A 25,223-nucleotide genomic window follows, 5' to 3' on the forward strand; every position below is an offset into this window, starting at 1 on the left:
CTCTTTGACAGCCACTTGGTCTATGCCATGCTCGGCTCCACCAGTAATTCGCCCTACAGCTACATGGCATGGGCCTGCCCCTGCCGACCCCTCTTCTCTGCCCAGCACTCTACCCCTGAGAACTTGGGTCTCAGGCTTCCACCAGCAAGGTTAACCATAGTGCATTCTCCACAGCCCTGTTGGACAGGGATTTGAAGGTCAATTATGTGTTTGGTAAGAGTGTTTCTCCTCTGTCAGTTTGGCATTAAGATTCCTGTATGCTGTGTGCCTGCTAGGGTGATTTACACATCCTCGTTGCGATATATCCAGCGAGCTCTTGCTCTTTCTGAAGAATTCAGAAGTGTTTTTGCATAGATAGTCCATCATGGTTGGGATGTGGCTAAGTAAGTATTGAGAGCTGATCTGTACAGAACAGATTGCCTGGGGCGTTCCATGAGCACGAGTGTACTGATCTGATAACACCCATAGATTTGCTGCAAAATTTTTTGTGGACTTGTAACCATGTCTTGTGATGGCTTCAGGTTTCTTGAGAGAAAGGGGATTATGCCCTGGAGCGCATCAGGGAGTCGTTTCAAGAATTGTTCATTGGGCTAATTGTCACAAGCCCATCATTCCCACCAACAATACCTTAAGTCAGGGGGTATTTGAGTGGCCTTGCTTATCACAAAAGACAGTCCTTGCAGCCAGTGCAAAAGCCCACACAGTCTTTTCATGTTTCCAGAGGTTGCAGTGGCCATAGCCAACAGCATTTAGTAACTTAAATGTTCTTCCCCCTCCACTGCTGCAGGCATTCTGCTATAATTACCCTGTCTTTTGTCATTTTGGCCGGTAGCGGGTAGGATATGTTTTTTTCCTCCCATCTGGCTTGCAGTCACCTCAAACAGTGGGTTCTGCAGGATGTTCAACTTGGTTATGTCCTTCTGCTCCTGTCTTCCCCTTTCATGCTCCTCCTGTACCTACTCAGACTGCGGCTCATCATTCCCTTTGACCTCACCTCTCTACGTTTGGTGTTCACAAAGGTGCTATGGTTGACCATGGTTTCGGCCTGTTTCGCAGGTCAGGAATACATATAGTTGCATACCGCGACAATTGGCAATCCGTACTGGACCATATCCTTGCAGTCCGCATTGGAATTCTCCATCAGCGAACTAAAGTCCCATCTGCATCCAACGCAGTGGATTCTATTCATTGAGGCCTTCCTGAACACAGTGCCTTTTATCGCTTTACTATTCCTGCAATAAGTCCAGGACATTCAGGTTTATGATCATGGTGTTTTGGGCCCACTCCTTATAGTCTGCTTGATGTCCTTGCCTCATGCAATCAGCTGGCTCCCTTTTCCCAATGCCACATGCCTGCTTTGCCGTGGAACCTCCGTCTGAATGAACTCAGCACTGGGGTTGCCTCTTGGACAACACCCGTATCTCAGAAGTGGAAGTACAGGGCCTTCCCTGGTTGCTGATAGATGCTAGTCTGTCCTTCAGCAAACTGCTTTCCCTGCCTCACCGAGAGCTCACAGTTGTGATGAAGGCATCACATCTGGACTTGGTTGGTTATCTGGAAGAGTTGTAAATCGGGGGCCTTTTATTCCTTAGTGCAGCAAATGCCCCATGTCAGTCTTTTAGTGCTGTGAGCCATCTGGTTGGCCCGGAAGACCTTTCCATGTCCATCAAGGGGAAGTCTGTCCAAGTCCTGACACGCAAGACAACTGCCATGTGGTACTGCAACAAGCAGGATGGTGTGGGATCGCTGGTGCTTTTCCAGGGAGTTCTACCTTCAAAGGATCTCACTGAAGGCCAGTCACGTAGAGGCTTTTTCAAAGTCAGGCCGGATGAGCACTGGAGATTCTATTTGGCGATCCATGAATGGCGTCTGGACCCAGAGGTGGTCCAAAACATGTATGCCCGGTGGGCGTGCCTGGATTTATATTTTTGTTAAAATGAGAATGTGCACCTTGCTTTTATTTCCTCCTCAAAGATCTCTGGGAGACACATTCCACCTGAAGTGGGATTGTGGTCTACTGCATGTTTTTCCACCACTGCAACTTCCTTTCATAGTTCTGAAAATGGACACGAGGAATCATTCTCAACTCCTCTCCGATAGTATGGGTGAGGAGACTGAGGTTGGGAGGATCTTCTGTTCCAACAGCAGAGTGGAATTTTACACCTGCCAGCTATAATCTATACCTCCATGCATGGAGATTAAGTAGAACCAGCTGAGTAGTTTTAACCTGCCTGCAGCGGTAGTAGATACCTACTGATGCCTGTTTACCAAATCTATCTGCTATGGTCTCTGAGTGAAGTTTGTGGCCTGCTGTGGGTTCTATATGATTGATCCATTTCATTCCATTCCAAGTTGTCTGATGTGTTGATGTTTGTGTTCTCTCTAGCTTTTCAAAGTTTTGCTGCTGGATCAGCTAAAGGCCTGTCCAACCGTTGATGTTTAAGTCACCACATGTGTTTCCTGAAAGAGCTCACATGCGCCCTTTAATACAGCCTCATTGGCAATACTTCTGTGTGCTGTCAGTAAACTGTGGCACGGTGGTATGCAACCTCTGTATGCCACCTTCTTTTCTCACAAATTGGTGATTCCGAGTGGTTTCACCCCGTCCATAACACTCTCCCTCAAAGGAGAAGCTGCACCAGTTAGATCCCAAGAGGCCCCTTACTTTTATATTAACTGCACTAGGATTAGCTTGTTGATAGCTATCTTTTTTTCGGCTTTGCCAGTGCTAAAACAGGAAGAGCAGTTCAAAAGCACACCTTGTCAATGTATCGTTCTGTGCATAAAATGATGATATTCACTGGCTAAGAAAGACCTTCCAGAGGGCCTTCTTGCTCATTCCACCAGAGCCAAGATCTTCCCGACGCATTGGCTAGAGGCAGTTTTGAAATCTGCCAAGCTGAGATATGGGCGTTTCTCTACACCTTAACTAGGTATTACTGTCTTGGCACTCAAATCTACTGCGGGGGCCATTGCGCCCTCTGAGTTCTCTAGGAGTGGCCAACGTCCTTTGCAGGTGTCCTTGTCCTCCTTGGGCTAATATTTCAACAATTATTTATCAAAACTGCAAACACTACTTTTGGGGTTCTAAACACATAACATTTTAAACAAGCATTTGCAATGCAATAGGTCTCGCAATTGCGAGATTTTGACCTATTGACAACATATGCAAAAATAAAAGGTATTGTCATTTACAATACCAATGGGTCAAAGTTTCTAAAATGCAAGACCTATTGCAATGCAAATGCTTGTTTATTTAGGGTGCCCATGCATATTTTTGATCCCAATCCAACTGTGCTCATAAACTACCTTTAAAGTGTACAATAGATTACCCTATTATTTCTGTGCTCTGTTTACTACAGCTTGTATAAAGAAGAATTATAATTCTGGATACTTATCGTTAATACAATTTGATAGGGTGATGTTTAAAGGGTTTGATAAATAGTCAATCAAGTGCAGTTTCAAACTAGTATGAAAACTACTTCTGGATGTATTCCACGAGAGGGCAGTAAAGAGAAAGCGAACGTCACGAACCTCAGGGATCTGATCATAGGGCATCCTTAACCGAATCTGATGTCAGTACAGTTACTTTTACCAAAAAAACATAGGGCTATGTCAACAAAGGGAAAATCTGAAATGGATGTCACATGTGCAACGAATTAGTTCAGTGAACACACAAAATATCCTAACTTTTTGCTTCTCACAAAAATTATTTTGTAGCAAACCGCACATGTGCATACACGCCCATCGACTAGCACTCGTATGTGGAAGTAATTGGCATATATATGCCGATGCCTGAAAGTATGAACTTATAGCTAAGAGACATGGCTCTCTGCTGCGCATGCGTGTAGCGTTCTACGTACTGATCGATGGAGTTATGTGCAGTGGAAATATGCGTCGAACAACATTATAAATGTAAATGTAAATGTAGTTGAGCTTATATAGCGCACAGCTACCCGCAGTGGGTTTCCCGGCGCTTGCTTAGGGAACCCTTCCTGGTATTCCCCTGTGAGATAGCAGGGTATCCACAAGGTGAAAGTCAGGCATCCCGCTGCGAGGGGCCGTTGTGGAGATTAAGCAAGCTATTGCCCAGAGTCGCAGAGTGTGAACCCGTGAGTCGAGGAGGCACCGGGGCGAGAATTATCGAGTCCGTGGAATTTTTAGCCCAAGACCCGCCGAGGCGGGGAATTGAACCCTGGTCCAGGACCGATCTCAGCTTCTGGGTCTGCTGCCTCTAACCCCTGAGCCACACTTCTCCACATAAATGGAGGAGGATAGAAAGCTGCCCACACCTGACTGCGCTCACACTCCAAACAGCAATCAAAATAATAAAGCACATAAACCAAGCAACCTCCCAGGACCTTGCCTCTTCACTCTGTGGCTCATAGCAGTTTTGATCCAGAGTGCATTGTAAATTACCTGTGAAAACGCAGACCCTCGCACTCGAGGTGGAGAGGAACTGCGCTGAGAAGTCACGGGCAGTGGCAAAAATGAGATCCAGAGGAGTGGAGAGAGGAAAAATATGCCATGGTGAAGGAAAAAGGCTGAGTCTGTCCACTAATTTGGCGGGGGGGGGGGTCAGGCACCTAGGATGTGATGGTATAGCCGCTGTTTATAGACCATAATTGCTGCAAATGAATTGAGGAGTGGGGTTTCACCTTCAATGGGTCCATGTTTAAACTTCGAAGGAAAGTTGGCACTGTAGCACTTTTTGGATATGCTTATTTGCACGTTATTATTGGCGCCATAGTATGTTTGGCGGAGAGGGAAAACTGTAGTATCATGGTGTGGAGATAGGAGTTACTGCTGCTTGTCAGTATGATATGAAGCACTTTAATGAACATGTGGTAATTTCAGCACTTTAAGCACTTTGATTTAGCATCTCTAGTGCCAGAGATAATGAGCACCCAAGTGGTGAATGTGTGCGCGCGTGCCCATGATGAGAGAGGAAAGCCAGATGGTGCCTCTGCTCGTAACCTTACCGCATCACCGCACGCTCTAGGCCACCAAAAGCTGTGGTCGGCTTTTTAAAACCCACTCACTAAATGTCTCGCTAGTGCAGCGCAATCGCTGGCTCAGGTGAGACCTAAAAAATGATATTCAATCATTTTATTTTTAGTAAAGATTTTGGCAGTTTTCTATATGTGATACCAGTAATTAGGAAAAAAAGGAAAATAAATATTGAATGGATGAAATGACTAACTATTGGAGCAAGCCACTGTGCTCAAATGTAATGTATTTACTTTTTGTTACTTTAATTACTGGTGCAAGCTACCAGCTCCTATCTCCCAAAAGCTAAATTGTACACTGATTCATTGGTTCCCAGCAGCTGATGATTTGAATGCAGTTATCTATCATATCTGCCTTGAAATATTTGGTTAATATTCTGGGAATACATTTAATGCTGTTAAAACTGAATTACTTTTTTTAGCCGGTCCAGTTACCCCCGTATCTCAACATTCAAGAGGCTAAACAACTTAGATGTTTAGGAATAATTATCGCTTAAAAAATGGCTGCAATTTGTGGCTTGATTTATCATGTAGACTAGAAAATACTGGACTAACATGCCTTGATTGTCAGAAAATACTCCTGGCCCCTCAAAGATACATGACCCAGCAATTCCAATTTGCAACCACCCCTATTTATCCAAATTCACTGGATGCTTTCTTAACAAAATTAGATAATGCACAGTTTTTCAAAAAAATCCAGTTCAAATCATCCAATATACAGTCGAAATTTGATGTGATAGTCCAAAATATTTGCATCTTTCTCAGTTCACTGTTTTCTCTGCAGTTTAGGGCAACAGAGACTTTATCACATTTAAAACCTATGCTAATCCGGCAAATTCACCAGCGCTTAATACTCTGTCATGCTATTGTGTGTTGACACAATTTCAGCCCTCCCAATCCAAAACTAGTTGCGATCTCCTGCATGCAGTGACTACAAATAAAACATGTTTTTATATAGTGTTGTATTCAGGGCTGTCTAACACAAGAGACACGTCCTTTCTTCAGTGTAATTTACTTTTTAAAATACTTTACTTCTATCATTTCTCAATTTTGTGCAAAACCTTTCATAGCAAATTAAGTTTTGAAATCTGAATTAACTGCATAATGAACTAAAGAAATATTGAGGTTAACATCAGCTGGACTCACATGAGACATTATCAACTAACTAAAGACTATTCATAGTATCTATTATGCTATGAAAAATACAGTAAATGTTTCTTTTTGGACAGCATCTATGTCCCATATGGAGGTATATCAATGCTGATCTGTCTGTCTTGGTCCAAAAATTGCTTATTATACTGCAGTAATCATGGGTAGAGAATCAGGGTTTGAAGCCAGGCTCTCTGTGATAGGGATTGGTCATCTACCTCAGACAGAGTATAAGAATCAACTGCATGTTATGCATCGTAATAGGCAGCACAAGATTACTCCGAATGAGACTTCTAACTGTAGATTCCTTTCCTTTGAATCCTTCCCCAAGCATCAATTTGAATCCGAAAAATCTTCAGCAGTGCTCCTGTGGGTCGATAGGTGGTGCTGGCGGTTCCGCGTCTAAGTCGTTCTGCACCGAATGTGACATGTGTGGGCCTATATAGGCACCTTCTGTGCTTGCTGACATCAGTTCCTTTCTTTCTGCGCCTTGCGACTGGATCCAGAACTAACCCTCATCTCATTGAGACACTTTAACACTTCTAAAATAAATGTCACCTCCCAAATCTACCAGGTTCAAACACTGTGGTGAATTTTGCAAACAAATGTCTGTGACTGACCCACATGTCGTTTGTATGTGGTGCCTAGGGTTCAATTATGACTCCAGGGCCTGCAGTGCTTGCTCCTTGATGCACCCCAAGGCCATTTGAAACTGAAAGCAAAGATATTCATGGCAAAGCTCTGGAAGGCCTCCAAGCTCTGGGCTCTGTCAAGGGCTAAAGGTAGGTCTTGATCCCTCTCCTGAGGTGTTTCCATGATAAGTCTTCTCCGTGCTCTCAAGTCCTAGGGAAAATCCAAGAAGAAGAGCAAGAAGTCAAAGTGAGACACTGCCTCGTGCCTCCACTCTCTATCTTCTGAGAAGGTGCAAGGGTGTTATCGTGCCTCCATGTCATGCTCCCGAAGTGTCTGCTTCCACAGCAACTGGAATTTCCAGATCTGTCTTCCGCACCACAGAAAATCAACGACTATCTCAATGTCATGCTGTGCTTTTTGGGAACATTGCTGGCTCCGTCTGGCTCTCCTGTGGCAACAAGGAGGCGAGAGGCCTCCCAACTAGGCTTCCACTGGTGGGGTCTGCTCTCAGTGCCATTTGGACACTCTTGCTCCTTTAAGGGCACCAGACCCGTTTTGGGACAGGTACCTTCTCTGGCGCCAAAACCCACACCAGGCAATGACGGCTAAACCATAGTGCTGTCAGACACCGATACGTGCTGCCCCGACCAACACCAAGCTAAATTGCTTCTCTTTTTGACCCATAACCTCTTGACTACCCTTCTGATTCTGGTACAGTGCCTCTGCCTTCCGAAAGGCTCATGTCCTTCATGAGTTGTTCAGCACAGATTCCGATAAGGAGCGCTATGATGCTTGGGATGAGATCACCCTGCCTTACCAACCGGAAAACTTGAATGAGGATCACCAGGGTACAAGTGGTCTTGATACCTCCCCAGACGCTGGTCTAGTTCCTTCCCAAGTGCTTGCCATGGAATACAGTGCCTCCTTCGCTGTGATCATGCGAAGTATGGCAGAGGTCCTTAATCTTCATCATTCCACTCCGGAAGTTAAAACCAATTTTCTGACGGTGTTTCATCCTGGCTTGTTGGGTTCTTAGCCTCTGCTCCCTCTAAACAATGCTCTTCCGAATATTCCCTTGGGTGCCTGGCCCAACTCTTGCTCGGGTCCTCCTGTGTATTGCCAGACGCCATTGCCCTACTCCAGGTGACCTAGCTTTCCTCATTTAGCACTCCACTCCTGAAAGCCTGTTGTGAAGGCTTTAACCAGCAGACTGATTCCAAACTATTTTCCAAGTACTACCCCTGACAGGAAATAGAAGAGGATAGAGACCTTTGGTAAGAGGGTTTTCTCCTCTACAAGGTTAGCCCTTCAGTTAGTGAATGCCAGCTGTCTTTTAAGCCACCATTGTCACGCCTTTTGGAACTCCGTGGCCCGAGTGTTACCCATATTTCCAGAAGAAGCCCAGTCCCTCTTTCTCAAGCAGTGGAAGATAGATGTGAATGGGCCAAGTTCAACATCTGCTGTGAACTGGATGCCACAGACTCCCTTGGCAGAACGATTGTCACTGTCGCCATGCGTGGCCATTCGCAGACACGCATGAATGTAGTTTACCGGCTTTTCGGGAGACATTCAACCTATTCTTATTGACATGCCGTTCGATGTCACCTGATTGGTTGCATGATAGAGGCACAACTGGATAAACCATGTGTGCCTCTACCATGCAGCCTAAACCACGGATGTGTCTTAACCACGCATTCCTTTACCACGTAATTTCATGGTAAAGGCATGAATGGTAAAAGGGGTATGCTGTCCCTACCCCTTAACCACTACCTCGACCTACCCCCTTGTGCTGTCCCTACAACTACCGAAACCCCACCCACTGCCCTTAGGCCTAAAACCCAAACCCCTATTTTGAAAAACGACCCGACCCCTAAACACTACCCCACCCTCCCCTAAGCCCTAAAACGACCCCAACTACCCATTCCCTTCCCCCTGAGGCATAAAAACTCTGTTCCTTAACAAACACTATACCAACCCCTTCCTGCCCTTAGACCTAATACCCTAACCCCTATTTATAAAAAACTACCCCACCCTCCCCCAGCGCTGAATACTACCCGACCCCCCCCCTGCCCTGAAAACTAGCCCGAACCACCACAGCCCAGAAAACTACCCCCAGCCCAGAAAACTACCACGACCGCCCAAGCGCAGAAAACTACCCCGACGCCCCAACACAGAAAACTACCCGACCCCTCCAGCCCAGGAAACTGCCCCGACCCCTCCAGCCCAGGAAACTACCCCGATCCCTCCAGCCTAGAAAACTACCCCCTACCCCTGCATATTCTAGGCATGTGACTGCATGAAAGATGCCAGTCCTGTAGAATAATAATTAACCAGGGCTCGAAAAATCTAAAACAATGGTACTAGTCCTGCAGGACTAGTACCTTAAAAAATGTTCTCGACCTAACTGCAACCTACTTGACCTCCGTCTCTGAAAGCGGAGCAAATATGACAAGATAACAAGATTTAAGGGCATCTTTATTGCTCATTAACTTTGTGAGCAATAAAATTGCCTTTAAATCTTATCTTGTCACATTCGCTCCGTTTTCACAGACCGAGGACAAAAGTTGGTTTGTTTTCCTACTCGCCAGAAAGGGTGAGTAGGACCTAAAAACAGCTCGACCATGTTAAATTAAGCTCGACTATGCGAGCGGTCGAGTGGAATATTCGAGCCCTGTTAACGGAGGATACCTTTTTTTTTTTTACCTCAGAACATTTGTTTTTTCGTCTGCAGTTGAGTAAAAGGAATGAGGACTGCATAAACACCTGAAGCTGATAATTTGCTTGTTACCAACATATTGTTCACTTTGTGTCAGGAGGTTTGCAGGAAGCTGGCTCTTCATATAGTGGACCAAAAAAAGGTATTCTGTGTAACGAGTCAAGGTAAACCCCTAAGGAATTTCAGAGGCACAAATTAAACCCCAAATGCTGTCTTGTGTGGCAGTGTGGGTGAGCAGTTGGGCATATCAGAGGATAGTGCTAAGCATTCATTGCACACACAAAGGCAGTAAGTGAGACACACACTCAGTAAAGCAATCTCACACCAATTTATAAAAAATAACACATACTTTAATATGAATGTAGATACCAAGATTATCAGAGTCAGGCAAGTACTTTTCAAGGTATGAATGTTTACTGTTTTCAAATGTTTAAACAGTGCAATTTTTGGGAGCGGTAATGTTATCCTATAAGTGAAAAACATGTACTGCATTTGCTTAATGAATAACTTTCTTGACTCTTCACCTGGACTTAAGGCGAGTAGAGGGTACGGTCCAAGGCAGCACCAGCAGTGGGGCGGAGGTGTGCAGAGGTGCTTTTCAGCATCGAGTGCCAAATGTTATCCTATGGGGGAAAAACATGTTCTGCATTTGGGCACTTCACAGTGACTTACGGACCAATCTCCTGCACTTAAGGTGAGTATGGGGCAAGGTCCATGTCCACACTAACAGGTCACCTCTGGAGGCTCTGGGGCGTCTGGGTGCTAAGGTAGCCACATTAATGAGGAAATGTCTGGTTGTAAAGAGGCTGCAAGCTAAGACTGGGAGACCAGTGAGGCTGAACCAGCAATGGGAGTCAGGTCTCCTGATGCTTGGGGATGTGGGCCAGGAAGGCCGTATGCAGAGGTGTTTTGAGGCATCGGGTTTTCGTCACCGGAGACACTCGCGGTAGACGGGCCTGCACAAAGAGGCTGAAGGCGGCGTTGGGGAGTCCACTGTGGGCTACTTACCCCCGAGGTCATTACTACCTGCCCTCCCCCTTATGACCATTACCTGTGGGAAGTGGGCATAACCCTGTCCCAGAATTCATTATTCTGCCCTGGTCAAGGGGGGGGGGGTTGGGCTCTTTGAAGCTACCTCCCTTGGAACGCTCATTTACCAGCCTTCCTGGAGGAGGTGTAAAACATCAGAGCAGGTATTGTTCCTGACCCCCCTGAGAGCGTGAACTCTCACCCCTGGGGTCAAAAACTCCTCTGTTGTGGCATGCTGGACTGCACCACAGCCATCACACTAGAGGGCTGGTAGGATTTAGGGGGTACCTTTAAGGTACCCTCTGGCTGCATGTTTTAATAAATCCATTACTGGAATCATTGTGGGTTTATTAATATGAGGTGTTTGATACAAACACCATATGTTTCAGTGAAGCTATTATTTAGGTGGGGAAATTGTTTTGATCAGTTCCCAGTACATACCTTAAGATGGCTTCCCTGCTCACTTGTTGTATCCAGTAAGCAAACCAAGCATCACAGCTCATGTAGATATGTCCTACCGTAAAATAGAATTCACCCTGCCTTAGGGCTAAAAAGCCTGCTGTGTTGGTGATATATTAGATGCAGTGACTTTGGCATGACGAGTGTGCCATGTCATGTTTTCTCTCATGGTTTTCAACATTGCACGCAGCCTGCAATGGCAGTCTGTTTGGAATTTGTGAGTGGGTCCCTTAGGGTGGCATAAGATATGGTTAGCAGGCTATAGTGCACAGTCTGAGTCGAAAATCAGTATCTAGTAGCTAAAAAGGGGGGCAAAAAAGTGTGGATATAACTGCAACAAAAGCCCAGTCACAAGGTTTGGCATCTCTGAATGTGGCTAGACCTATCCGACTTTCCAACTGATACCTTTCCTGCTCCAAGTTCTGAATAATGTCAGGACCGATTGAGCCTAAGTCATCCTAGTGGTTTTGATCTGGGCACTAATAGTATGGTAACCGGAACTCCTGGGTACGGACACTTATCCTACGATTAGGCTACCCCTTCAGAAGGATCTCTTGTCTCAGCAGCAGGACAGGGTCTTCCACTGGGCTTATACAACCTCAATGCTTTGACATTGCGTGGCAACAGTGAAGTGCTCTTGACCTTCCTCCTGTTGCTATCCTCTTGGCAGCCTGGCGTCCCCCGAACAAATCTGTATGCCTGCCATAGGGACAAGTTTGTGGCCTGGTGTGCTTCTAAACAGATTGACCCACTCCATGCAAAGCTGTCCAAAGTTTTGTTGTTTGCGCTGTCTCTAGCCCTGCAAAGCTTTGATTTGGGCACTGTTGAAAGGGTACCTGACAGCTCTTTTGACCTTTATACGGTTGATGGGCTAGTCCTCTTAATTTAGAGATGCTGTTGTTATGGGTTTCCTCGTAGGGTTGAAACAAATGTTTCCTCCTGCTCTCTTTGTAATGCTCCAAAGGCACTCAACTTCGGTCCTCTCATTACTCATGTGTGCGCCTTTGAGGTTTCCAGAGTTGTTCTCTCAGCCTCCTTACCCTCAAGACTTTCTTTTTGCGATAACATCAGCTCGACGAGTCAGTGAGTTATAGTCCCCTTCTGTTAACCTCCATTACACCATGTTCTGTCCATACAGGATGGTCCTGCAGACTTGAGATGCCCTCCTCCCAAAGGTGGTAACTCCGTTTAATTTTGGTCAGAACATCCCCCTTCCGGCGTTCTTTGCTCTACCTCACCCCTCTAAGGAGGAGGAGATGCTTCACTGGTTGGATCCGAAAAGAGCTCTAAGCTTCTGTGTCGATTATACAAAAGACCACCAGAGGTGGAATGGTCAGCTCTTTATCAAGTTCACTGATGCAACGAAAAGCTAGACTGTGCAGTAAAGGACCAACTTGCTATGGATAGTATTCTCAATTGAGATCAGTTTTGCACTGGCCAAAAAAGCAGCCCCAAGGGCTTGTGAGCTTATTCAACTAGAGCCAAGGCTGCTAGAACTGCATTGGCTTGCAGGTTGCCGGTTATAGATATACAAAAGGGGGTGGCATATGGCCATGTCTGAACTGGGGTGGCAGAGTGGGCTAAAGAACGGTGATGGATTAAACCCAGATCTGTTGACTGGGTGTGAGTGTTTGATTGGTTCCGATGCTCCGTCCATCACACACCCTTTTGTACCACTGTGTTCGCCATAAGTTGGCAGGGTATGCTCAGACGTGAGTCCCTTGCTCACTTTGCCACTGGATTCAAGCAAGCCGGGCTGAAGACGGCTTAAATGCCAGAAACCGGTCCTAGGAAGCTTGTTTCCGGTCCAGGGAAGGCATGGCTTGGCAGTTCGGGCTGGACTGTTCCCATGTGGCACAGGGTCAGACGGATATGCATATGGCCATGTCTGGACTGGGGTGGCAGAGTGGGCTAAAGAACAGTGATGGATTAAACCCAGATCTGTTGACTGGGTGTGAGTGTTTGATTGGTTCAGATGCTCCGTCCATCACACCCCCTTTTGTACCACTGTGCCGGTTATAGATATGTCAGGTTGCTACATGGGTGTCACTCCATACATTCACGAGGCACTATTGTCAAGGCAATACGGTCTACTGGGAGGGGCATTTTGCCTTCTTGATCCTTCAGGACTTTTTGGTCTGAGTCCACCTCGTAGGCAGTATTGTTTGGGTTTCTATTCAGAAGGTGAGATATAAGTGATTACAATGCTTTATCAGAAGAACACGTTACTTAACTTTGTTAATGCTCTTTCTGGTAGCGACCCTAACCGCAGATTTCTCACTGATCCTCCCCTTTCTGTGAACTGGTTTCTTCTTGAAACAAAATCCCAATTTAGGAATCTTCACACTGGTCGTAACCAATCTGATTGGCACCGCGTTAGTGGGATCAAAAGTGCCAAAAAAGCAACTGATGGTTGTGCAAGGATGGCTCATTTATAGGCGCATGTCCCATATGGCGCAGGCTGGCTACCAGCACACAGGGATACTGCTGAAGATTTTTCAAATCCAGTCTGACACCTGCGGAAATAATCTAAAGGTGAAGACTCAGCGGTTAGATGGGGGCTCTACCAGAAAGAGTGTTACCTAAGGTAACTAACCTGTTCATCATTACCGGATGGTGAAAGGACAGGATTTGGCCACCATTTGACTGTCGGCTCTCTGTATCACAATAAATAATGTGTATTGATCTTGCATTAGCCAAAAAGTTCCGTAAATGGAAAAAGTAATTGTTGACAGATTATTGCTGACTTTGTTTTGACCAACACACAAATGTAATATTTACAGACCTGTTTATTTTGATGAGGTAGATGAAGTCTAATCTTTTACCTTCTGCGTCAAGACTCACTTTACTGATAATGAACGACTGTAAAATAGTACGCTTTCTCCCTGGGCCTAGAGCTTAAGGCACTCATATTTAACAAGCTTATATTAAATGTTTGATAGATCTTAGTACCACTTCTAGTATCAACCATTTATTTCTGATGTATAAGGGCTGCCTGATGGTTTCTAATTTCTCTCCCTTCATTTTTCGTTTGTTGGAAAATGCATAAGATGAAATTCTCGTTTAATATAAAATCACATACTTGATATTCCTCACACAATGAAATTGAGTTTTCCCTGTTTTAACTTGTCAGCTATGAGTCATTGATCCACTTTGGCAAGTATTTTAATGTTTATAGGGTTTTCTGCCATTTTAAATAAATTATGTTCGATACCTCCCCATCACACAATCAATTTTTGCTGAAGCCTTAAAAATAATGTAAAACTTAGGATGAATGCCCAAGTAAACACTAATTGCAGAGTCTCCTGAAAATTCTGGTTGCCGATCTGAGGACTAATGTATAAAAAAAAAAGATTTATGGAGATTGTTAGTGTTCAGGAGGTTGGACGGCTCATAGTTTTAGATTAAGGATAAAAATGAAGTAATTGTGTTACATGATGTCCCCAAAGAGAGAGAGCACTATTCTTAATATCAGTCCACTGCATCCTTCATCTCTAGAAACACTTAATGTATACCCTTGATTTATACACACTCAGTGTCCAACTATCTGTAGAGTGCCCACTCATGTTTTTCTGGAAGAGCTCAGGCCAGGTTACCCTCCAAGCTACACCTTGCCTTCCTTATGGAACCTGAATCTGTTATTCAGTAAGTTGATGCTATACCCATTTTTACTAATTTATAGTTGTTTGTGCTGGCATATTATCTTAAAGGTTGCTTTTCTGAATTTCACAAGTCTAGATGAATTATGGAAAACTCTGAGAAGAGTGGACTTCGGAGTCTCTCGACATTGTCAACTCTGGTTAGGGCCCTATAAATAGGAGGATAAGCTGCATCTTCTGCAATGTAAAATGCATGTTATCACTACTGTGTTGTGCTGATTACCAGCTTGACAGTGAGGAATAATTCAAATGTAAAACTGTGAAAGATGTGAATGATGGGGAACTTGTAAGTAATGTTTTCTTACCTGTTCTTTGGCTCACCTTTGATCTATTTAGCCTTCCAAAGTTGTTGAACCATCGGAACATAGACCATGCAAAAATCTGATAAGGTCACTGGTTTTTGGCTCCTCAGCACTCAGTGATAAAAGGAATGAAATACAGAAAACATGTATTGCGTAAAAAAATACATGAAAGTATAAAATTCAAAGGAGGTCAATCCTGAAGATAGTGCATAGTTTAGACTTGTGAGTGCCTACACTATGATCTATATATCTCTCTCATATATATATATATATATATATATATATATATATATATATATATATATATATATATAATCTTTTTAGGTCTCGCCTGTCGATGCGCATGCGCATCGAGCTTGCGAGCCTATTGCGGCTTAAACAAGCTTTAACTAAGAAGCAAGGAATCCTGGCGATTCCTTGCAGTGCCCGTGACTTTTAAGCTCAATGCGCATGTGCATTGAGCTTAAAAGCTCGTGCACATCAGTTCCCTCAGCCGCAATCGCCGTCTGTTCCCTCTGCCGCATTCCTCCGACACCTTTTGAAGTGAAGCTTAGCTTCACTTCAAAGGCCCCGGCTTCTTCACACCCACATGCCGCTCTCCCCGCTCCGCCCCCTCCCCTGCCCGCCATATGCATTTCTCCTACACCCCCTCCCCACAGCAATGCCCTCCGTCTGTTTTACAATTTGAAGAGGTGCCTCCTCACATTTCACTTCACTGCCTTCCAACCTCATGGTTGAAACTTTAGTCACCATCTCCTGTTTGTCGTACCCCAAGCAGCGGTGCACGCACTACAAATCCTTCTGTTATGCCACATCTCGCAGCTTAGATTCGTCCCCTCTTTCTTTTAACTCTCCACGTTTCTGCCTGTTTCACTCTCTCTTCCAACTCTCACCCCCCTCTCCATTTACTTACACAAATCTCGCAGATACCCCAAGCAGCGGTGCACGCACTACCAATCCTTCTGTTATGCCACATCTCGCAGCTTAGATTCATTCCCTCTTTCTTTTAACTCTCCACGTTTCATCTCGCAGATACCCCAAGCAGCGGTGCACGCACTACCAATCCTTCTGTTATGCCACATCTCGCAGCTTAGATTCATTCCCTCTTTCTTTTAACTCTCCACGTTTCTGCCTGTTTCACTCTCTCTTCCAACTCTCACCCCCCTCTCCATTTACTTACACAAATCTCGCAGATACCCCAATCAGCGGTGCACGCACTACCAATCCTTCTGTTATGCCACATCTCGCAGCTTAGATTCATTCCCTCTTTCTTTTAACTCTCCACGTTTCATCTCGCAGATACCCCAAGCAGCGGTGCACGCACTACCAATCCTTCTGTTATGCCACATCTCGCAGCTTAGATTCATTCCCTCTTTCTTTTAACTCTCCACGTTTCTGCCTGTTTCACTCTCTCTTCCAACTCTCACCCCCCTCTCCATTTACTTACACAAATCTCGCAGATACCCCAAGCAGTGGTGCACGCACTACCAATCCTTCTGTTATGCCACATCTCGCAGCTTAGATTCATTCCCTCTTTCTTTTAACTCTCCACGTTTCTGCCTGGTTCACTCTCTCTTCCAACTCTCACCCCCCTCTCCATTTACTTACACAAATCTCGCAGATACCCCAAGCAGCGGTGCACGCACTACCAATCCTTCTGTTATGCCACATCTCGCAGCTTAGATTCATTCCCTCTTTCTTTTAACTCTCCACGTTTCTGCCTGTTTCACTCTCTCTTCCAACTCTCACCCCCCTCTCCATTTACTTACACAAATCTCACAGATACCCCAAGCAGCGGTGCACGCACTACCAATCCTTCTGTTATGCCACATCTCGCAGCTTAGATTCATTCCCTCTTTCTTTTAACTCTCCACGTTTCTGCCTGTTTCACTCTCTCTTCCAACTCTCACCCCCCTCTCCATTTACTTACACAAATCTCGCAGATACCCCAAGCAGCGGTGCACGCACTACCAATCCTTCCGTTATGCCAGATCTCGCAATCTTCCATCACACACGGAGCTGGTACAGCACAGGCAACGGCAATGCAAGCTTCCCTTACACATGGAACAGGTACAGCACCGACAGCAGCAGTGCAATCTTCCCTCACACATAGATCAGGTACAGCACAGGCAGCAACAGTGCAAGCTTCCATCACACACGGAGCAGGTACAGCACAGGCAACAGCGGTGCAAGCTTCCCTTACACATGGAACAGGTACAGCACCGACAGCAGCAGTGCAAGCTTCCCTCACACATAGATCAGGTACAGCACAGGCGGCAGCAGTGCAAGCTTCCATCACACACGGAGCAGGTACAGCACAGGCAACGGCAATGCAAGCTTCACTCAAACACGGAGCAGGTACAGCACAGCCAACAGCAGTGCAAACTTCCCTTACACATGGAACAGGTACATCACCGACAGCAGCCGTGCAAGCTTCCCTCACACATAGATCAGGTACAGCACAGGTGGCAGCAGTGCAAGCTTCCCTCACACACGGAGCAGGTACAGCACAGCCAACAGCAGTGCAAGCTTCCCTTACACATGGAACAGGTACAGCACCGACAGCAGCAGTGCAAGCTTCCATCACACACGGAGCAGGTATAGCACAGGCAACGGCAATGCAAGCTTCACTCAAACACGGAGCAGGTACAGCACAGGCAACAGCAGTGCAAGCTTCCCTTACACATGGAACAGGTACAGCACCGACAGCAGCAGTGCAAGCTTCCCTCACACATAGATCAGGTACAGCACAGGCGGCAGCAGTGCAAGCTTCCATCACACACGGAGCAGGTACAGCACAGGCAACGGCAATGCAAGCTTCACTCAAACACGGAGCAGGTACAGCACAGCCAACAGCAGTGCAAGCTTCCCTTACACATGGAACAGGTACAGCACCGACAGCAGCAGTGCAAGCTTCCCTCACACATAGATCAGGTACAGCACAGGCGGCAGCAGTGCAAGGTTCCATCACACACGGAGCAGGTACAGCACAGGCAACGGCAATGCAAGCTTCACTCAAACACGGAACAGGTACAGCACAGCCAACAGCAATGCAAGCTTCCCTCACACATAGATCAGGTACAGCACAGGCGGCAGCAGTGCAAGTTTCCCTTACACATGGAACAGGTACACCACCGACAGCAGCAGTGCAAGCTTCCCTCACACACCGTCACACACCCTCAGCTTCACACACCCTCACTCACCCTCACACACACACACACACACACATACAACAACAAAAAGAAGAATAGAAATAAACTATCCTAATCCACACTCTAACTCCTAGATTTAAATCCTGAGTCCTAATTCACCATAATAAACTAACAGCCTAATTCACCCTACAAATACACCCTCAAGATACGCAACAGAAAGACATCCTAGAAAATAACAACCTAAGTAAAAATACGCGCAATGATGTTTTTCAAGCTTCAGGTCACCAAACTAACAATTATTAGGACAACAGAACACCAACAAAAGAACGAAGAAATCTCGGTCAGGATGCGAGGACGAGGATGTACAAACCCAAAAGTAAAACAGCCTATTTTTAACTTGGGTAATAAACAAGCACTATTCATCCGGTAAATGGGACGGATTAAACACAATTGTCACGAGTTACACACAAAGCCGTAGGCATATAACAATAGCAGTTCATCACACGGATTTACATCAAATATAGAAAACATATTACGCAAGTTGGATTCAGCGCTAACATCCCTCAGACGCACTCCTCCCTTTTAACTCTCCACGTTTCTGCCTGTTTCACTCTCTCTTCCAACTCTCTCCCCCCTCTCCATTTACTTACACAAATCTCGCAGATACCCCAAGCAGCGGTGCACGCACTACCAATCCTTCCGTTATGCCAGATCTCGCAATCTTCCATCACACACGGAGCTGGTACAGCACAGGCAACGGCAATGCAAGCTTCACTCAAACACGGAGCAGGTACAGCACAGGCAACAGTTCCAAGTGCAAGCTTCCCTTACACATGGAACAGGTACAGCACCGACAGCAGCAGTGCAATCTTCCCTCACACATAGATCAGGTACAGCACAGGCAGCAACAGTGCAAGCTTCCATCACACACGGAGCAGGTACAGCACAGCCAACAGCAGTGCAAGCTTCCCTTACACATGGAACAGGTACAGCACCGACAGCAGCAGTGCAAGCTTCCCTCACACATAGATCAGGTACAGCACAGGCGGCAGCAGTGCAAGCTTCCATCACACACGGAGCAGGTACAGCACAGGCAACGGCAATGCAAGCTTCACTCAAACACGGAGCAGGTACAGCACAGCCAACAGCAGTGCAAGCTTCCCTTACACATGGAACAGGTACAGCACCGACAGCAGCAGTGCAAGCTTCCCTCACACATAGATCAGGTACAGCACAGGTGGCAGCAGTGCAAGCTTCCCTCACACACGGAGCAGGTACAGCACAGCCAACAGCAGTGCAAGCTTCCCTTACACATGGAACAGGTACAGCACCGACAGCAGCAGTGCAAGCTTCCATCACACACAGAGCAGGTATAGCACAGGCAACGGCAATGCAAGCTTCACTCAAACACGGAGCAGGTACAGCACAGGCAACAGCAGTGCAAGCTTCCCTTACACATGGAACAGGTACAGCACCGACAGCAGCAGTGCAAGCTTCCCTCACACATAGATCAGGTACAGCACAGGCGGCAGCAGTGCAAGCTTCCATCACACACGGAGCAGGTACAGCACAGGCAGCGGCAGCAGTGCAAGCTTCACTTACACATGGAACAGGTACAGCACCGACAGCAGCAGTGCAAGCTTCCCTCAGACATAGATCAGGTACAGCACAGGCAGCAGCAGTGCAAGCTTCCCTCACACATAGATCAGGTACAGCACAGGCGGCAGCAGTGCAAGCTTCCCTCACACATAGATCAGGTACAGCACAGGCGGCAGCAGTGCAAGCTTCCCTCACACACGGAGCAGGTACAGCACAGGCAACAGCAGTGCAAGCTTCCCTTACACATGGAACAGGTACAGCACCGACAGCAGCAGTGCAAGCTTCCCTCACACACCGTCACACACCCTCAGCTTCACACACCCTCACTCACCCTCACACACACACACATACAACAACAAAAGGAATAATAGAAATAAACTATCCTAATCCACACTCTAACTCCAAGATAGAAATCCTGAGTCCTAATTCACCCTAATAAACTAACAGCCTAATTCACCCTACAAATACATACTCAAGATACGCAACAGAAAGACATCCTAGAAAATAACAACCAAAGTAAAAATACGCGCAATGATGTTTATCAAGCTTCAGGTCACCAAACCAACAATTATTAGGACAAAATAACACCAACAAAAGAACGAAGAATTATCAGTCAGGATGCGAGGACTAGGATGTACTAACACAAAAGTAAAACAGCCTATTTTTAACTTGGGTAATAAACAAGCACTATTCATCCCGTAAATCGGACGGATTAAACACAATTGTCATGAGTTACACAAAAAGCCGTAGGCATATAACAATAGCACTTCATCACACGGAATTACATCAAGTATTAAAAACATATTACGCAACTTGGATTCAGCGCAAAAAATAATCAATAAACATTACATATGTCTCTTACCTTCACAAAAGAAATCGTAATACAATTAATACATTTTAAGTGTACAATATTCATGGCGAAAAGAGTACTTAGAAACTCAATGAACAGCTCTTGTACGTCAAATTACAAACAACTGCTAATAATACATTACATAACACTTTAAGAAAATTAATACATTACATATCGATTAATAAAAACAAGACTTTAATTACACGACATAATAATCATTTCGAAATATTACAAACAAAAAAATACAATGTCAACAGTATTAAAAATACACTCCTATTCATTCGTTAACTTAAATATACTATATGTAGTAAATAAAACACTTAATTGCATATAAATTACATAAATAACTAAAATAATTACAATCGCTAACAAAATATGTCACTATTTATATAAATACACTCGTAATTATTAACTATTTTATGCATACTATCAATACTACTTTACATTATATTAAAAAAACACGTCGAGGGAATCTCTTACCTATCCTACGACGCACCAACAGCACACGTACAGGAACACGCCTTCCGCATCCGGCTATTCTCCATGTTCTGGAGAATTCCACCGATTACGTATGCTAATCGGAACGCGACGTCAAAAACGTCGCGCTCCGATTGGCTAAAAAAAATGTCCATCAAAAATAAAACGTAACGGTAGGGAAAAGAAAAAAAAAAACTAGAACGCTAACCTGGTAAATGTAGGTAGCGTTCAGGTGGCGATTTCCGTCAGACATTTTATTAACAAAAATTTTTTTAAACATCAACCCCTCACCCTCTATAACTCTCTATCACCCTCAACACATCACCATCACTCACCCTCACTCACCCTCAATCACCCTCACTCACCCTCACCCTCACTTACCCTCACTCACCCTCACTCACCCTCACCCTCACTCACCCTCAATCACCCTCACTCACCCTCACTCACCCTCACTCACCCTCATTCACACTCACTCACCCTCAAGCCCTCACCCTCACTCACCCTCACTCACTCTCACTCACCCACCCTCAACACCTCACCCTCACTCACACTCAACCACTCACCCTCACCCTCACTCAGCCTCAAACCCTTACCCTCAATCACCCTCACCCTCACTCAGCCTCAACCCCCCACTCGCCCTCAAATCCTCATCCTCAATCACTCTCAACCCTTCACCCTCACTCACCCTCAACCCCTCACCCTCACTCACCCTCACTCACCCTCACTCACCCTCACTCACCCTCACTCACCCTCACTCACCCTCACCCACCCTCACCCACCCTCACTCACACTCACCCTCACTCACCCTCACTCACCCTCAACGCCTCACCCTCACTCACTCTCAACCCCTCACCCTCACTCACCCTCAACACTTCACCCTCACTCACCCTCAACCGTTCACCCTCAACCCCTCACTCACCCTCACTCTCACTCACCCTCACTTACCCTCAACGCCTCACCCTCACTCACTCTCAACCCCTCACCCTCACTCACCCTCAACACTTCACCCTCACCCTCACTCACCCTCAACCGTTCACCCTCAACCCCTCACTCACCCTCACTCTCACTCACCCTCACTTACCCTCACCCCCTCTGCCTCACCATCACTCACCCTCACTTACCCTCAACCTCTCAGCCTCACCCTCACCCTCACTCACCCTCAACCCCTCACCCTCACTCACCCTCACCCTCACCCTCACTCAGCCTCAACCCCCCACTCACCCTCAAATCCTCATCCTCAATCACTCTCAACCCTTCACCCTCACTCACCCTCAACCCCTCACCCTCACTCACCCTCACTCACCCTCACTCACCCTCACTCACCCTCACTCACCCTCACTCACCCTCATCCACCCTCATCCACCCTCACTCACCCTCACCCACACTCACCCTCACCCTCACTCACCCTCAACGCCTCACCCTCACTCACTCTCAACCCCTCACCCTCACTCACCCTCAACACTTCACCCTCACCCTCACTCACCCTCAACCGTTCACCCTCAACCCCTCACTCACCCTCACTCTCACTCACCCTCACTTACCCTCAACGCCTCACCCTCACTCACTCTCAACCCCTCACCCTCACTCACCCTCAACACTTCACCCTCACCCTCACTCACCCTCAACCGTTCACCCTCAACCCCTCACTCACCCTCACTCTCACTCACCCTCACTTACCCTCACCCCCTCTGCCTCACCATCACTCACCCTCACTTACCCTCAACCTCTCAGCCTCACCCTCTCCCTCACTCACCCTCAACCCCTCACCCTCACTCACACTCACACTCAACCCCTCACACTCACTAACCCTCACCCTCAACTCCTCACCCTCACTCACCCTCAACACCTCACCCTCACCCTCACTCACCCTCACCCTCCCTCAACACCTCACACTCAATCACCCTCACCCTCACTCACACTCAACTCCTCACCCTTACCCTCACTCACCCTCTCACCCTCAACCCCTCACCCACCCTCAACACCTCTCCCTCACTCACCCTCCCTCACACTCACTCACCCTCACTCACCCCCACTCAACACCTCACCCTCACTCACCCTAAACCCCTCACCCTCACCCCCTTACCCTCAATCACCCTCACCCCCTTACCCTCAATCACCCTCACCCTCACCAATAACTACAACTTTTCTAATGCTATACTTATTGCATTCCAACCCCACTCATCCACGCAACGCCACTCACACACGCAACGCCACTCACACGCAACGCCACTCACACGCAACGCCACTCACACACGCAACGCCACTCACACACGCTACGTCACTCACACACGCTACGTCACTCACACACGCTACGCCACTCACACACGCAACGCCACTCACACACGCAACGCCACTCACACACGCCACTCATCCACGCAACGCCACTCATCCACGCAACGCCACTCATCCACGCAACGCCACTCATCCACGCAACGCCACTCATCCACGCAACGCCACTCATCCACGCAACGCAACTCTTCCATTTGCAAAAAGAAAAAAGTCTAACTATTCTATTGCGAGACCTATTGCATTTCCAATGCTTGTTTCTTTTTTACCACTAAGTATTCACTTTGTGTCTGCAGTTGAGTCAAAGGAATGAACACTGTACACGTACCTGAAGCTGATGATTTGCTTGTTGCCAACATATTGTTCCTTTTGAATGGACTTTGTGATGGCTTTCACCTGCACCATTTATGGAATGGGTTAAAGTTACTATAAAGATAATTTATAACATGCAGATCATTTTTATTTTTTAGGCAAAAGAACTTCAGACGCTGCACAACCTTAGGAAGCTTTTTGTTCAAGACTTGGCTACAAGAGTGAAAAAGGTACCCTGTTCACAAAACTAAAATGTAATCCACATTTCTGTAACAATGCATTACTTAAACTATATTAGGCTTGTTTACATTTCAAGAAATCTTTGTAGATTGTCTATCTTGATTGAATACATTTGAGTAAATGGCTTGCTAATGCTGTATGCTTCTGACTACTCGCTTATCAATAAGGAAGATTGCTTCATACTACTTTGGGCTGAGATTTGTCTGCTGGGAGCATCATGTATGATTTCCACCAGGAGCATTTGACACCTGAATTACTAGTTTTTAAAGTTCTTTAGATTGTAGAAACCTACAGTTGATTGTGACAAAAAAGAAGTTTGGTTATGCTTTGCAGAGTGCAGAGATGGATTCGGATGACACCGGAGGCAGTGCTGCACAGAAACAGAAGATTTCCTTTCTGGAAAATAACCTTGAACAACTCACAAAAGTCCACAAACAGGTATCTATCCGACTGCTAATCTGCCACCTAATTTCATGTTTTCTGGTGTTTATTAGAGTTGCATTGTGCACCTTGGATTTGTCTGCACCTCCTGTTTTTGAAAGCAAACTTGGTAACACAAGGTATGCAAATACACAATTGCAACTTGAAGCATATATCAAGTTTCTCACTTTGACTTTTGTAATCACAACTTCAAGTTTTTAGTACCACACTCAAAAAACTAAGAGACACCTGCATGTACACAGATTGTTTTCAATATTTAAAAAAAATAGTGTTTAGTTAGGACATTTATGTTGCACAGAAATTGAAGGATACCATTTTAACAAACAGTATGTTAACTTATATGATTTGTACAGGGTTCAAAAAATTGCTAGATCTGCAGGTCTAGTAACTTGAATAATCTACTCAACTAATGTTCTGACTCGTGGACTGGTCTCAACACGATTGTCACACTGTTCACTTTACAAAATCCTCTAACTTCAGTCATAGGAAGAAAAGTAATTGTAGGAAGTCAAACTGACTTTCAGCCTCTCTCTATGAAAGCCGAGCAAATGTGTCAAGATAACAAGATTTAAAGGCATCTTCATAGCTCATTCACTTTGTGAGCAAGCAGAACACCAGTTGTCCGCTTGCCAGAAAGGGCAAATAGGCCCTAAAAACAGCTTGTCCTGCGAGTGGATTTTTTTAGCCCTGTTGTAGAGTGCAGCAAATACCCAGAAGAGGCGTGTTGGCGATTAGTAGCTAGCAGAGAGCATAGAAACATTGTAGTATTGGTAAAAACATGTTCTAACACATTGAAATTTTCTATCTGAAAGAGACTATTAGTTCTAGATTCCTTACCTTAGAATTACCCCCAGGCATCTGACTGGATCCTGAGAATTTTTCTTCAGCAATACCCCTCCGCGTTGGCAAG

The 25,223-nt window shown here is 45.9% G+C and overlaps 1 protein-coding gene across 2 annotated transcripts in view; it reads left to right on the forward strand.

The window, feature by feature from the left end:
- The window catches only part of KIF5B (kinesin family member 5B), a 795,256-nt gene that overhangs the window by 564,783 nt on the left and 205,250 nt on the right, over window positions 1-25,223 (forward strand). For both annotated transcript variants that reach the window (XM_078663342.1, XM_078663343.1), the window contains exons 22-23: window positions 23,791-23,862; window positions 24,206-24,310. In XM_078663342.1, coding sequence (XP_078519468.1) covers window positions 23,791-23,862; window positions 24,206-24,310 — 177 coding nt within the window. The remainder of the gene's footprint in view (window positions 1-23,790; window positions 23,863-24,205; window positions 24,311-25,223) is intronic.

The sequence above is a fragment of the Lissotriton helveticus genome, chromosome 10 (genome assembly GCF_964261635.1).
Source record: "Lissotriton helveticus chromosome 10, aLisHel1.1, whole genome shotgun sequence".
In the NCBI taxonomy this organism is placed as follows: domain Eukaryota; kingdom Metazoa; phylum Chordata; class Amphibia; order Caudata; family Salamandridae; genus Lissotriton; species Lissotriton helveticus.